Source organism: Vulpes vulpes, chromosome 8 (assembly GCF_048418805.1).
Source record: "Vulpes vulpes isolate BD-2025 chromosome 8, VulVul3, whole genome shotgun sequence".
In the NCBI taxonomy this organism is placed as follows: domain Eukaryota; kingdom Metazoa; phylum Chordata; class Mammalia; order Carnivora; family Canidae; genus Vulpes; species Vulpes vulpes.
Window position 1 is genome coordinate 111,823,310 of NC_132787.1, and position 15,984 is coordinate 111,839,293.

Below are 15,984 nucleotides of genomic sequence, written 5' to 3' on the forward strand. Positions count from 1 at the left end.
GCTGATCCGGGAGCGGCTCGGGACCGCGGGCGGGGAGGGGCCGGGGGCGGGTCCAGGCGGGGGCGGGTCCAGGCGGGGGCGGGGCCGGGGCGGGGCCGGGCGGGGCGGGGCTGATCCGGGAGCGGCTCGGGACGGCGGGAAGGGAGGAGCCGGGGGCGCGGAGGAGCCGAGACCCGGGCGGGGCGGGGCGGGGCGGGGCGGGGCGGGCGGCGCCGGTCGCCGATAGGTGCCGACCCGGGTTCGCCCTGGCTCCGGACCTGGGCCGGCCGGCACTGGGGCGCCATTCCCCGCCCCGCGCGGACTTCGGAGGCGGCCGGAGAGTCCGGGAGGGCGGCGGGCGCGTTCCCACGGGGCGCGGCGCGGCAGCGGAGCCCGGGGATGCGAGCCCTGCCCGGCCTGGACGCGCCGCAGCCCGAGGGCCCCCGGGGCAGGAGCGCGGCCGAGCGGCTGGCGGCCGACCGAGCCAGGTACCTGCGCGGCCCGCGGGGAGCCGGCCCCGCCCCCGAGGGCAGCAGCCCGGGGCCCAGCGCGGGGGCTACGGGCGCCCCTGGGCCCCCCGCCCCCGCCCCCGGGGCCGTGGCGCGCAGGACCGTGGCGCGGAGGCCGCTGAGGCCCGACTCGCTGGTCATCTACCGGCAGAAGCGCGACTTCGTCCGCGGGCAGGGCGCCGACAGCCCCAGGGCGGGCCTGGTGAGGAAGCTCTTCCCGGGGCCCGGCAGGGACAGGGCGGCGGCGTGCCCGGGGACGGCCCGGGGGGACGACGCGCTCAGGGCCAGGCGAGAGGGGGCGGTCGTGAGCGGGCCCGGCTCCGTAGGGGCCCCCGCGGCCCCCGGGACCCCCGGGACCCCCGCATCCTCCGCGCCCCCCGGGACGCCCCGCAGAGCCCCGGCTGCGCCCCCCGCGGCCCCCGGGACACCCCGCGGAGCCCCGGCTGCGCCCCCCGCGCCTCCCGCATCCTCCGCGCCCCCCAGGGCACCAGCATCCTCCGCGCCCCCCGGGACGCCCCGCAGAGCCCCGGCTGCGCCCCCTGCGCCCCCCGCGCCTCCCGCATCCTCCGCGCCCCCCAGGACACCAGCATCCTCCGCGCCCCCCGGGACGCCCCGCAGAGCCCCGGCTGCGCCCCCTGCGCCCCCCGCGCCCCCCGCATCCTCCGCGGCCCCCAGGACACCAGCATCCTCCGCGACCCCCGGGACGCCCCGCAGAGCCCCGGCTGCGCCCCCCGCGCCCCCCGCATCCTCCGCGCCCCCCGGGACCCCCCGCGGAGCCCCGGCCGCGCCCCCCGGCCCCCAGCCGCGAGGGAGCCGGCGCGGGGGGCTGCGGCGCTCGCAGTCCGACCTGAGCTCCCGCTACTCCGCGTCGCTGGCGGAATTCGACACGTTCTTCCAGTTCTGCGGCCTGGACCCCGAGGTGCTGGACGCCCTCGGGAGGGAGAACTTCTCGGCGGGGTCGGACCGCGCCACCCCCCAGGTCCGCAGCGTGAGCGTCGCCACCTCCGACAGCGGCTTCTCCCGGCGCAGCGGCGGCCAAGAGGGGCTGCAGGAGGAGGAGCTCACGGAGCAGGTGCCCAGCACCACGTCCGTCGTGGAGAGGAACGCCCGCATCATCAAGTGGCTGTACACCTGCAGGAGAGCCAAGGAGACGCCCGGCCAGGGGCTTCAGGGCCCCGCGTGAGCGCTCGCGCCCCGGAGACCCGCGGCCCAGGTGTGCATCTGCGGAGCCCGGGACGGGCGCCTCTGCGCGTGCGCGTCCGCGGGGCCTGGCGGGCGCGGCCGGGGTGCAGGGATCCCAGGGACCCTGCATCTTAAGGCGCAGAGAGAGGCTCGTGCGTGCAGGGACCGCAGCCGAGGAGCAGAAGGGCCGCCAGCCCAGGTCCCCTGCAGGTCCAGGACTCTTTCTTTGGAGCGTTTTGCTTCCGACTGCCTGGAAATGCAATTCTCATCAAAGGAGAAATCCTTTATAAAATGCTCAGTCAGTGAGCAGCTTCTATTCCTCCAATTATTTCCTGTGTTGAAAATAGCCCGAGAGCCCCAGGGTCTGCGTGGACTGACCCGTGGGCATCCCGAGATTGGAGCGGCGCTTACTGGTCCACCCGCAGCCCTAGAGCGGGGCTGCCAGCACCCCTCCAGCAGGAAGGGAGGCCCTGAGCTGGTTCTGGACGCCCTCATCCAACTGGCAGGGATGGAGAACTTATCGGCTTAGCATTCGTGTAGCTGCACAGGTCTCCCTGTGACTAAAATTTGTTTGAGTTGTCTTGAGAGTTTTCCCAGGAGAGTCGTAATTCACAAGAAGGTGCGTCAGGGGGTTGAACTGGGGCTGGGCTCAGTTACAACGGGTGTTGCAGACCTCCACAGGGCTCTGCCATTCGCAGTTTCTTTACCCCTTCAGGTCGTACAGGCGATAAAGTTCTTCCCCTCGGACATCAGGAGCTCAGGGTTGGTCCCAAGTCCTTTGTCACCGAGGAACTGAGGAATGTTTATCCTTAGTGACCTCTATTCTTCCTTCAAGCACATGGGGTGATGGCATTTCGGGGTAGTGAATGGAAAAGGAAGAGAAGGTACCTTTTTGGGGTTCTGTTTAAGAACCAAGAATTTAAACACTGCACCATAATTTTTTCTCTTACGCTTCAGTGAGAACTTGCTATAGATTAAAACAAAATTCATGAGATGGAAGTATTTCATCTGCTGTTGATAGAAACTGATTGAGGACACAGTATCAGTCTTCAGAGTGGTGGGCAGGCTGTTGCAAGATGTGATTGTACACAGCTCACCTGTTGGAGGACTGAAAAAAGGCCAGACTTCCTTGAGCAGCCGTGGCCTTGGTACTGACTAGAAAATTAACAAGGAGAAATAGATTGGAGCCAGAAGAATCATGATTGGGGCCCTTGGGTGGCTCAGTGGTTGAGCGCCTGCCTTTGGCTCCTGGGGTCCTTAAATCTTAAAAATCTTGAAAAAAAACAAGAATCATGACTTAAGTTTTTCTATATGATTTTTTGAATGTTACTGTATTTTTTACCAGCCTTAGAATCTATATAGGCAGTCAATATTTATTTATTTTAAATATTTAATTTATTTATTTATAAGAGACACAGAGAGGGACAGAGACTCAGGCAGAGGGAGAAGCAGGCTCCCCGTGGGGAGCCCGATGCGGGACTCAATCCCAGGACCTCAGGATCACAGCCTAAGCCAAAGCCTGACACTCAACCACTGAGCCACCTGGGTGGCCCTATTTATTTATTTTTAAAGGTTTCATTCATTCATTTGAGAGAGAGAGAGAGAGAGAGAGAGAGCATGAGTGGGGGCAGAGAGGAGGGGTGGAGAGAGAAACAGTCTCCCCGTGGAGCAGGGAGCCCAACCCAGGGCTCAATCCCAGGTTCTGGGGATCATGGCTTGAGCTACCCAGCACCCTGGCAATCAACATTTAAATTAAAAAAAATAAGAACACATTAACTTGTACTTTTCATAAATTGTCTTTTGAAGCTGAGGTGCATGTGTTCCCCCAGAACCCCTTGGTGTTGAGGAGGAACGTCATGAGGACTGGCATGTTTGCAGAAGCGCACCATCTACCAGACAGAGCACAAACGTGGGGTAATGGGGGTGTCTTCCACCAGGCATCACTCCTCCCCCTTACCGCCCATTGTCCATAAAGTGAAGGCAGATAGGCGGGTGGTTTCCGACCTCCATACCTTCTGACTGTGGTGAATGACCTGCGTATCTGTGGTCCGTTATTGGAACCTAGACAAGGAAAACAGAAAAGCGCTATTGGTGTCTCCAAAAAGTGAACTTCTTATAAATAAGTTCCCTTCCGGTTGCCTGAGCACGCGGTATTTTGTGCACGCAGGGTAGCATTGGTGATGTAAATAGTGCTGAGGTGACAAGATGACACACGAAATAAAATAAAAGCTGACAGCATGAAAGTCAACCGTCTCCCCTCTGGTCCACCCAGACCCAGATGCAGCCCCATCTCCAGCCTCCAGTGTCAGAGACTGTAGGGTTCCATCTAAGAAGTAAACCTTTGAAGCCATTTTTAGGTTTAAGCCTGTGAAATATGGAAGAAGGTGGTTAGCTTGTGAGAACATTCAGTTTGTGACAAAAGTAATTGAGGCAAGAGGAAAGGTGACAGGTTTAGGGAACTGCCGGTGAGAACCTATGCGGCAGTGCACGGCTTTCCCTCTCCAGTGATCGTGCGGGTTCTGAGGGAGATGTCGTGGCCTCCCAAGGTGTTGTTTGGCTCAGAGAAGGGGGACAGACGTGGCCCGGGGCCTGCGCGCTGCCCCGTGTCCTGGTCGCCGGCGCCGTGCAGACTTGCTCTGCAGATCGGATCCCCGAAGGCCGGAGCTCGCCCACTTTGAAATCCATCGCGGGAGCCACGGGAAGTGAGCTGGGCTGGGCCCTCGCTCCACCGCCCACGGGTGGCCTCCGGAGAGGACGGCCCTGCCGCACTGTCTTCTCTGGACTCATCTCCCAGCTTCTGGAAGCTGTGAGGCAGGAATGCAAGCTGTGGTTTTCCCCTAGTTTATCATGATATTTGTGCCGGAATCCGCATAGATTCATTTTAGGTTTTCATAAAAATATTCGGGAAATCTGAGATGAACAAAATAAAGTCCTTTCTAAGTGGGAAGGAAAACAAATCTACTTTATGTTGAGGCCTTTTCCCTTTGGTGAGTAGAGATAAATTTTAAGATGTCCCATCCAGAATTAAATAAGATGTTCACACGCAGAAAATAAAAATGTTTCCTTTTTGAAGTCGAGGTTAGCAGAGCTGGCAAGAGCTGGGGAGCCTGCCGGGGACCGCGGGGCCTGGAGCAGGGGCCCCACGGGTGACCCGCGTCGTGCGGCCCCGCGCGTGGCTAAGCTGCTTTTAGGCCCCTGCGTCTTTCAGCTCATCGCCGCGGCCGGCCCACCACGTCCCTCCCGGGTTCTGTCTTTCCCATAGAAGTTACTGGTGTTAGTGTTGTTGTAAAGGAATGGTAATTAGGGATAAACGTTGCTCAGGTTCAAGGCAAACAGCTCAGATAGTCTCACATTCGTCTTGGGTGCACGACGGAGCAGCTGGAAGCTGGGTGGGGGCTGCGTCTCACCCTCTGCCAAGAGGCCGCGGGGACAGAGCGACCGGGGCTGCCCCTGCCCGCCTGCCCCCGGGTTTCCGGCTGGGGGGCTCAGCTCTCCAGTCACCGCCCGACAGTGGGTGTCAGGGTGCCAGAGAGCCAGAAGGCCACCCCTGGCCGCCTTGAGGCCACCTAGCCCCGGGCTCTCGGAGAGACTGCCGTGTGGAAAGGTGGAGTCCGCTTGCCTTCGCACGTGTACTTGCATCACCTGACGTGCTTTCGGCTTGCCCGATTCTGTGATAGAAAACACTGGTCGTAACAACATTAAAAAGAAATTTTTTTACTGCCTCAGGAGTGGTTGGAGGGAACAGAAACGTCCAAAGTCCAGAAAAAGGCAAGAGGGAGACAGATGTTGGTTCTGCCACAGAACGCAGATGACAGCTGTCTTTGCTAAGGCTGCCACCTTTTTTCAAAATTTAAAATGCAGAAAATATCACAAAACCAAAGACTGAGGACCAGGCTTTGTAGTCTAGTTCTAGTATTTGGCTTTACAACCTTTGCCTAGGCTGACTGGTGCTGATTCACTGCTTTTTTCTTTCTCCTCAGGAAGCAAGTCTTCCAGTCTGCGGGGGCTCCTTGAAGCATGTCATGGGTGATTGGGGACCCCAGGGCCACCCTTACCGCCACAGGATTTGTCCAGTGCACCCAGGTGACCACATGCTTGCTGTTTTCCCAGGAATAAAGCACCCCATCGAAGAAAATTACATAATTCCAAAGAATTTGAAATGCTATGGAGAAGACGGCAACATGGAGCTTGGACATTAGCCGAGTTGTAGCTGTTTATAAACAGGTGAAGCTCTGGGAGGTATTTTCTTGTTTGAGGTGGATCTATCCTTGCTTCTGGAGGGCAACAGAGGAAGGGAAAGCTGCTTGGAAATATTTTCAGGGACATTTGTTTGACCGGCCTGGTGACAGAGGTACCACGATGCATTTTAATATCTAAATTGATTTTAAAAAGAAGGCAAAGGGTACGCAAGCCAAGCACGGATGCCATAGTATTTTCTGCTTTCGATCAGTTTGGACTGTTTGACACCAACTACATGAAAGTTCTGTAATCATGAGAAGATGTGAAACACTGTGCTAACAATGAAACACACACAAGCTCACACTAAACCCCTCCATTTCTGAGCCTCACTGCCACCTAAACTTCAGAAAGTACCTTAAAAATCACTGACAGCTACAAAGTCATTTTAGTAATGCCACTCCCATTGGGTTGCAGACATGTGGACGTGCTACTGAAAGAGAAGTTAGAGTTGATACCACTAGAAATGCATTTTCTGAGAGCTGGCAGGAAACTCGGGAGCTTCCCTCTCTCACAACCACAGCAGCACGCCTCCTCGGCCCCACGTGGAACACGCCTCCACGGGGCTCTGGTACCCAACTGCCCAAAGCAGAGGAGAGCCTCCAGTTACACAGAACACTCCCTGCCCGTTTGTCTAATTCCCACCTTCATGGATCATGCAGTCATCCCAGATTTGGCACCAGCTCGCCCTCCTCTACAGAGGACGTGTTTGAGACGAGGGGCAGCCTCTGGGCGGCTGGCCGACTCCAGGATCAGAACGCTGAAGGGGGCAGTTACTGTGACCCTAGCCCGCTCCTGACACCCAGACTACACTGATTTCAGATTGACAGACTTTGGAGAGAAATTTTATATCAGTGAGGACAACCCAAAGAAAACTTGTAACCTGATTTACTCTTTCAAGGTTTGTTGTGTTTTAACAAAATACGTCTCCTTAGGAGCAAAATGGAGAATACGGAGGAGAGAAAATGGGTTTCTCAATGGTAGGACATTTTATAAGCCAATGCATTTTGATATGTTCATGCACTTGTTTAGTACTGTGTCCTGTTTTTGTAACTTTTACTGTGACAGTAGGCCTTTGAGCTAGTTAATATTTATTGTTGACAGTTATTGGTCTTCAAATAGTTTTCCTTAACATCATATGGTTTTAGTATTTATCAGAATAGCTTAAAATCATTTTCTCCTTGGTTATGTTTTTGTGTATGTGGTTTCATTGGATATTCACTTGTGATTGCAAGCAGAGTACTCACTACTCTATAAAGTGCTCAGTACCATACCGATTTGTTCTCAAGGAAGTCATATGTTGTCTCACAAATGTACCTTTGTCATCATAGACTGTTTAAAGACAACAGATTCCGTGCTTTAAGAATTCCCCCAAAATTGTTCCTCTCAAAATGCTGCTATTTTGCTGTTCGGTGGATTGCAGATAGTTTAAAAAGGTAATGTCAAAGATGAGAGGAATTTTTTTAAAGGCTCTTTACAGATGTCCAGTTCCCTTACTTACAGGTGTTCCATTAATTGTATATGTCGATGCTTTAGGTGAAACTGTTTTGTGCCTTTCTACTGTCAGAAGAGGATGAACTAGAACTTAGGTCGTATTTTCCTTGGGTCAGGATGGTGCAGACTCATAATCCATATAATAGATAACAAACATATAAACAAACTGGTTGCATTTAAAAGCACCAAGATCTGGGATCCCTGGGTGGCGCAGCGGTTTAGCGCCTGCCTTTGGCCCGGGGCGCGATCCTGGAGACCTGGGATCGAATCCCACGTCGGGCTCCCAGTGCATGGAGCCTGCTTCTCCCTCTGTCTATGTCTCCCTCTCTCTCTCTCTCACTGTGTGCCTATCATAAATAAATAAATAATTAATTAAAAAAAAAAAAAGCACCAAGATCTTCCAGAAGCATCTATGCTTCAGTGGAGACACAGGGAAGAATTCAGCTGGAGTGAATTCAGAACTACCCTTTTTGAGAAGTGTGTGAAGAAGGGTAAGACGGTGTCCCCAGGCTCCAAGAGGAGCCAGTGATGCTCTCTCTCCTACGTTGAAATTCATGCCTCAGTATCAGATCCCTACTGTGTGGGTGGAGGTGAGAAGTCTTTTCCTAATCTGAATTACCCCAATTTTCTGGGTGACTTTGAGAAAATCAAACTTTGAAGCTCAGTCTGAATGCAAGAGTTTGTAATTGCTTTTCACAAGAATAGCAATAGTTACTGCTGTGAAATAATTTCATTTGTTCATGAAAGAATAGCATGTAAAATAATGATTAACACAATGAAAAGAAATAATTATTGATAAAGCCAGAAAAATAGCTCGACAGTATCTATTTCGCTAAAGCATGGGTACAGATTAGCAGTGCCTCTGACCGAAAGCTATTTATGTTACTGTAAAGTTTCCTCATTTTATATATATGTATAGTTTTTAAACTACTGGTCACTGACACTGAAATAAAAAGAAGGCTTTATTAAACTTTGCCCTTTTTAGTAGGTTCAAAGCTCAGTGCCATGGTTATAGTTGATGAGGCCATAAAATATGAGGCCCAGGCAATTGCTATGGTGGTTTTGTAAAGAGTTTTTTCTACACACTACTTGCAACCCGAGTGCAATATTATGTATTCTGTATTAAAGAAATAAAGTATTTTTCTCATTTATTACTGTCTTTGACTCTGTGCAGTGTAAAGACACTGAAGCCAGAGTGTGCATATTGCAGTCATTCATGTCTTCTGTGCCTCCCCTTTCTCCCTAATGTCACATTGTCAGCAGCAATGAGGAAGCATTGTAGGCAAGTGTGATGTAGGCAAATCAGAGGACATGCACGTCTCTGGCTCTTCCTGCAGATGGAACGCGGTCAAACGGTATTGAGTATTTAACACATTATTTTTCTTTGTTTCATCAATCTTTTGCTTAAAAATACTTTTTACTCATCTTTTATTAATATCAATATTGGAAAATGGTCACAAAGATAAGAAAGAAGGCACAGGGATCCCTGGGTGGTGCAGCGGTTTGGCGCCTGCCTTTGGCCCAGGGCGTGATCCTGGAGACTCGGGATCGAATCCCACGTCGGGCTCCCGGTGCATGGAGCCTGCTCCTCCCTCTGCCTGTGTCTCTGCCTCTCTCTCTCTCTCTCTCTGTGACTATCATAAATGAATTAAAAAAAAAATTTAAAAAAAAAAACAAGAAAGAAGGCACAGTTTACAACCTTTGAAGTTAGTTAACTCATGAGTAAAGACAAATTCTACAAATACCAAGTTTGCTCTCAGCCTCTGCTGAGAGTGGAGAGGTAGGAGGGAGGCAGAAGGGCAGCTTGACCTCTAAATCTGCCCTGACTGAGCCATGCTGGCTGCCTTTTCAGTGCTGCCTGTGGCTTTTGCCCAAACCTATGCCAGCATTTAGAGACAGGCATGCTTTGGAGAAGACATGACCCGTTCTGCATTTCCATGAAGACAATGGACAACCCCCCAGGCAGCATTAGGAGCTCTCTTATGTAGCTGTCTAGAAACTCCAGCTAGCACACAGCGGGTAAACTTAGTGAACTTCAGGGCAACTTGAGTTCTTACCAGTTACTCTTTGTAAAAATTCAGCAAAACAGAAGCAATGAAGTGAGGAGATTAAACTCTGTTTGCATTTTCAGTAATGAAGTAGATTTATGTAATATTTGAGAGTTCCAGATTGTAAACATTGAGCAAGGGATCCCTGGGTGGCGCAGCGGTTTAGCGCCTTCCTTTGGCCCAGGGCGCAATCCTGGAGACCCGGAATCAAATCCCACGTCGGGCTCCCAGTGCATGGAGCCTGCTTCTCCCTCTGCCTATGTCTCTGCCCTCTCTCTCTCTCTCTCTCTCTCTCTCTCTCTCTGTGACTATCATAAATTTTTTTTAAAAAATTAAACATTGAACAAGAAAGAAATTGAGCTCTCAACCAAGAGCTCGTAACTCTGGCCATGGAAGTGTCAGGGAGCAGCTGATGGGGAGAAAATGCAGACACATCAGAAAATGTGTTCTTGGGATCCCTGGGTGGCGCAGTGGTTTGGCGCCTGCCTTTGGCCCAGGGCGCGATCCTGGAGACCCGGGATCGAATCCCACGTCGGGCTCCTGGTGCATGGAGCCTGCTTCTCCCTCTACCTATGTCTCTGCCTCTCTCTCTCTCTCTGTGTGACTATCATAAATAAATAAAAATTTAAAAAAAAAGAAAATGTGTTCTTATCTAATGGTACTTTCCTCATTATCTCGGCTATAATGCCCAAATTCTTCAGCTGATTGTCATCTTTTTCTTATCTCCTGAAATTTTTCATAAAATTAGAATTCTATCTGAAGGGGAAAATGTATTAAACCATTAGTAACTATTCATCTTGAGGTCAAAATAGAATATTAATTTCTGGGCACCTGGATGGCTCAGTGGTTGAGTGCCTTTGGCTCAGGTCATGACCCTGGGGTCCTGGGATCGAGTCCCCATCGGGATCCCCAGGGAGCCTGCTTCTTCTTCTGCCTGTGTCTCTGCCTCTCTCTGTGTGTCTCTCATGAATAAGTAAATAAAAGCTTAAAAAAAAAGAATATTAATTTCCTTACAGAGCGATAACCTGAACCATAGGAATAGAAATGGAAAGACCTGGATTCTGGCTTCAAGGTAACCTGTGGTATAATCAGTCTTTTAGCTTAAGGCCAGAACAGGACACCACATTGCCAACTAACCCCATGTCCTGCTGTCCACTGGGTTGCTGCTGTCCTGCTGTCACGGTATTGGAACAGCTGTGCTCCTAAGCAATGCTGACGGTCCTCAAGGACAGACCTCTGATGACAACAAGCAGAATTCACCCACATGCATTTACAGAGGAGCCAAATACTTCATGAGGCACTGAGGAGTCCCCAAGCTCCCTGCCATGATGGGCTGACATTCTAGGAGCGGGTCAGATGATATTCCATAAGGATGGACAGACAGATGTGTGATAGGTAGGCAGATAGATGACACAGTTGGATGGCACAGTGAGGAAGGGAAGGAGGGGCGGAAGGAGGGAAGGAAGGAGAGAAAGGAAATACATATGCTGAGAGGTGCTATGATCCCAATTTATGAATTTCAATATGACCTTTTTGCTTTATGGTTTCTATTTGGTGGCCAGCCTGTCTGAACCACAAATGGAACTCAAAAGTCCAAATTGCATTAAGAGAATTAAGCAATAGAGAAGGAAACATGTAAATTGTACATGTGTCTCCCTCCCCCTGAGAATTTTATTTTCATCCCCGAGGCCCTTCGCTTTGGATGACCACTGGCCAGTCTCACCAACCAGCATTGCGGCCTAATACTTTGAAGTCTACACTGAATAAAAGCAGAACACATTACAAATGGGACTTTGGAGCTTGGTCTCTATCCAGTCGGAAGGTTGCTGCTTAGGGACTGCACGCCTTCCCTTGGCTTTGAGAGGATGTCCACTTTTCAAACAAAGGGACGGAATAAAAAAAGGCAACAAAGCAAATGAGGGCAGAGCAGGCCAATTCCGGAGAAGCGGCGGTGTGTCCTCCGAGCAGTCTCCGAGGCGGTCTCTGGGGCCACCCTTGGAGGTCAATGGCAGGCTGGGCAGAGCCAGGCTGAGGCTGCCACTACTCAGGGATCGTGGTCCTTTTTAAGCCATGTGACGAGTCAGGACTGCAGCATCCACAGCTCAGAAGGAAGCGCGTCCAAAGTGCCCGCGGGCCCTCTCACACCTTCCCTCCCAGGTGTCTGTGGGTGCCAACAAGAGGCGGTTCCTGCCAGGAGCAGACAGCCAAGGCGGGAAGTAAGTTAGAGACGTGGCTCTACCCGCCCAACTCCCTGGGGGACCTCAAGATCCAAGCTCACATAGTTGCCTGGTTCTCGGGGCCTAGAAGGTGGACCCCTCCTCATCCTCCAGGGCTTATTCTGAGCCCTGCCTGCGGTAGGTGAGTGTTTTAAGGTAACCCATTGGTCCTGTTGCCCCTCTTTTTGATCTTAATACTGAGTTCATGTCCTGGGGAAGCTTCTGGTCTGTGGTAAGCTGGGAAGGTCAGACACCCTAAGACAGGGAGCCTTGACTAACCCCCATCTGGGTGCCAGATTCTTCATTTCACTTTAACTCCCACTTTGAGGTCATTGAAGTCCAACTGCTGTGAGCACATGAGAGTTTTAAGTGCTGGGTTTCATGTTTTCCCTCTTGCCCTAAGTTAGGGCAGGTAATGGTGTTTCCTGCCTAGTAGGGGAGATGACATGGTCAGGATTGGAGAGGATCAGAAGTTTCTTTGATAGGAAGGAAGCATGGAGCCCAGTTCCCGCCCTGAATCTGGGAGGACCTGGCTGCAGGAAGAGGCTTGTCACCTCGGATCCGGAGGGAAGCCAGCACTTCCTGGCCATCTTCGGCAGCAGGGATGGGAACAGCGCATTGACGTGGTTCTTCCAGTCTACGCTCACGACCGGCTGTGGGGATCATCATTTTACATAGGAGGTAGCTGAGATGTGGAGAGGGCTGCTACTGGCCCGGGTCAAAGGACGAGAAGGTCGGAGATGTGAGAGTCTGAACTCAAATCTGCCTGGCTCTCCCGTGTGTGCACAGGCTGCTTTAAGAGGTCAGTGCCAACCAGAATGTTTAACAGATTTCATAATTTCTCAAAGGCACAGACCGATTCAACAGGTCAGAACCTCTGCCGCTCCCATCTACCTGGATGCTCTGATTACCATCCACTGAATGACTCAGGCAAGGTAGGGCTGCCTCCAGGATGAACATGCTGCCGCCACATCCCAAATCTCCAAGCAGCACGCATGTGTTCACACTACAGGAAATGCTCTCATGGTTTACTTTCTGTTGATAATTTTATATAATATGGCACGTGTTTTAAAAAGAGGAATATGAAGAGCATCAGGGGAAAGCAAACAAGCTGTGCCCCAAGAGTGAGATCAGCTGACCAGGCCTCAGAGAAGCTGAAGCGCTCGACTAGAGGATGGTCACCCGCCGTCTCACGGATGCCCCCGCAGGGAGCTGTGAGTCCAAAGTGCGTGTGTATCAGGGAATTCTGAGGCTGGATAAGAAGGTCAAGAGCTTCTAGATCACCGCAGAGAAGTCTGGCAGAACTGTGATCATTCTGGTAGCTAACCATTGACTTTTAGGTAAATGGAAACTAACCACACCTGTAAAAAGCAGAGGGACTCCTTTAAATTTACTTTGAGGTACTAGAAGGTTTGGTACATCTTTGGGTGATCTGTTTTCAGCAGCAGTAAAAGAAAAGACTAAGGTGAGCACATTCAAAACATCAACTTGCAACCTCTTGAGTGCATTTCCAGAGTATACAAATATTACTCTTTTCCGGGTGAGAAGTAAAAGTGAGCCAAGTGTCCTGCTCCCGCCATGCAGGGACAGGTGAAGGCAGCATGACTCATGTTTCCTGCTGGCTCAGGGTGGGGCTGAGGGAAAAGCTCTGACTTGAAGGAAGTTGTTGCTTGCTTGGCTAACATCGCCCGGGATTGCTCACCTAAGGCCGCCCTGGCCATAGGATGCGTCCATGCGGTCAGTGTCATAAACCCATAGTGATCCATGGTGTCAGGACCCCCGCCCGAGAGCTACAGAGCCTTCTCCGAGGAAGAATGCATTCAAACAGAAATGCATCTACACACACAGTACAGCGGGTTCCTGTTGAAATAGAGACTCTTAGAAGCCAAGGACCTTAGGAGTAGAGTTGCCATGTGGTCAGAGCCGGTGTGCTGCAGAGATGATAGACTTGGAGCAGGTAAACATCTTTCCGTTTCCTGCCCATTAGAAGGTGACTGTGAAGATCAGGTGACGGAGAGTATATTGAAAGGGACTCAGCACATAGGAAGCACCCAATCATAGTCGCAGTTATTATTCTAATCACATCAGTCCCCCAAGATTTTGATACATATTTATCATTCACTAATTTGTCTAAAATGTGTGTAAGCCAGTTTATATTGTCAAGCTGCTGTCACTTCTCTGACAACTCATACTTTTTCTCTTTTTGGAGGCCTCCAGCCTTCACAGCTCTAAAATGTGTGTTTGCTGGTCAGCTCTATCATTCCCTAGATAGAGACTGCCTTCAGCGGAAGAAGAGTCAGTGATGCCTAGAAAGCCCCCTCACCACCGCAGTTCAGTAAAGTAATGGTGAGCTTGAGTTTCAAAATAGGAACCACAGAAGGAAACAAACCCTTTTTACTTGTTATTTCCAGCTGGAGAAAGCATCGCAGCAGCACTCAGGAATTCTGGAGAAGGATTGCAAAACTTGCTGACCATGTGTACTTAAAAATCCAGAAGTCGTGAATGGGTATTAATGGCTAAGTAATAGTATCTCGTACTTGTTTAGAAGTTTAAAGTTTACAAGGTTCTCTTACAGAGGAAATCAAGAGTCAAAGTCCACTACCATTTAGTGGTATAACTGAGAGGTGGTTGGAGGAGTAAGAAAGACTCCATTAGCTTCACTAAATTGTCAGGTTCACCTAAGGCTCTTCCAAGAGCTTAATGGTTCCTCCATTAAAATGGCTCTGTTTTGTGTCTTGACTGTTGGGTTTTCCTAAAATTTTCTGTCTAAACCCCCTAGATGTTTCTCATGAGATTCCCCACTAATTACTTTGTCTAGGACAGCGAGAGGCCCAAATTTTCAAATTCATCCTATCACATGAAACCTGTTGTATATTGAGTGCAGAGCGCGGGCGCGCGCGTGTGTGTGTGTGTGTGTGCACGCGAGCATGTTCCATTTTGACGTGACCTCTTGACTGCTCTGAGTGGTCACACATGCACACAACAGCTTCTGTGTCATACACACAAAGAGCTCTTCACTCTCAGTGGAAGGAAAACCCATGTTGAGTTATTCGAAGCCTAGATTACCCCTCACATTTGCAGAGCACGTTAACAAGTGTCTTCATATACACTGTTGTCTCATGGGAAATGCCACTATCCTATGGCATAGGTGGTGTAGAAATGGTCATACCTGTTTTCAGACAGACTCAGACAAAAGAGACTGACTTTGAATGTTGCTAAATTATCACTTCCTATCCTCAATTCTATCCAACAGTCTTTGTAACCAAAATTGTAGGGTGCTTATCTGATTTTTCATTTGTTTTGTTTTTCTAGTTCTTCATAGTAGGTCATTTTTATATTCAGAATTTTTAGAAATAAAATATTATAAAATACATAATACTGGATAAGAGCTTATGGTGTGAAAGCCAACAGTTCGTAGTCAGGTGAAAAATTTATTCTTATTCCAACAACCCTTCATTTCTGATCAGAGGCCTTTCCCGTTTACAGTAAATTAGGACACTTGAGTATAAAAACTGTTCAAAGACATCATTACTAATTATTCAGAAGATTTCAAAGTCATCTTCCATTACCTGGCTCCCTGGCTTATTTGGAAGTCCCCCTACTTTGTAAGGTATGCACCCCCCTGGACAAAACCTCAGAGGCAGAGGAAGTGGAGTACTACAGGCTTCTAGCCGGACCTCATGGCTGGACTGAACATATTCTGGTTTCAAGGTTAGGTTGGGACTCTCCTGGGATGTGAGGGAGTGGACATGTTACTTATGCTGCAGAGGGGACTCTTTTCCTACATGAAGTGGTCTCTGTTGTCCATCTGTGATAAGGGGCCGAAAGACTTCCCCAGACGAAAGGATGAGATATGAGGGCCTCCAAGGTCAACTGTGCACATCCCTCAATCTGCAGATGAGGAACCTGAGGCCCATGGTTATCCCTGGCGACAGGCAGTGACTGCCACCCACGCCTCTTGGGTCCACTCCCAGGGCATTGCCATGAGTCGCTTCCTGCCTTTCCTCCTCAGAAACATCCTGGAATCAATGATTGCTCTTTCAGTAATATCATGAAAACTTTAAATTTCAGAACAAAAACAATTTATCCTTAGCGTCTAGAGCAACAAGAAGCTGTAACTATTTATTTAAAAACAGAAGTGGGGATTGTCCAAAAGAAACTGCAGGTAACATTTGCAGAGAACTAGTTCCTGGTAATGTGTGACTCACTCTCTCCAAAGGTGACACCACAGGGTTGACTGTGAATGGTCTTACTCACCTTTGCATCACCGGAGTCTCATTCCTTGTTCCCTGCCCCAGCTCTTCGCAGTGTCAGCCTCCC

At 50.7% G+C, this 15,984-nt stretch overlaps 1 protein-coding gene across 1 annotated transcript; it reads left to right on the forward strand.

Moving 5' to 3' along the window:
* The first annotated feature begins 214 nt into the window (after window positions 1-214).
* FAM110C (family with sequence similarity 110 member C) lies at window positions 215-8,551 on the forward strand. Its single transcript, XM_072767871.1, has 2 exons — window positions 215-1,701; window positions 5,651-8,551. The coding sequence occupies exon 1, from the start codon at window positions 379-381 to the stop codon at window positions 1,669-1,671; it is 1,293 nt and encodes a 430-aa protein (XP_072623972.1). The 5' UTR covers window positions 215-378; the 3' UTR covers window positions 1,672-1,701; window positions 5,651-8,551.
* The last annotated feature ends 7,433 nt before the right edge of the window (window positions 8,552-15,984 follow it).

Coding starts and splice junctions, on each gene's coding strand:
- FAM110C (XM_072767871.1), top strand. CDS start 379: ATGCGAGCCCTGCCCGGCCTGGACGCGCCGCAGCCCGAGGGCCCCCGG.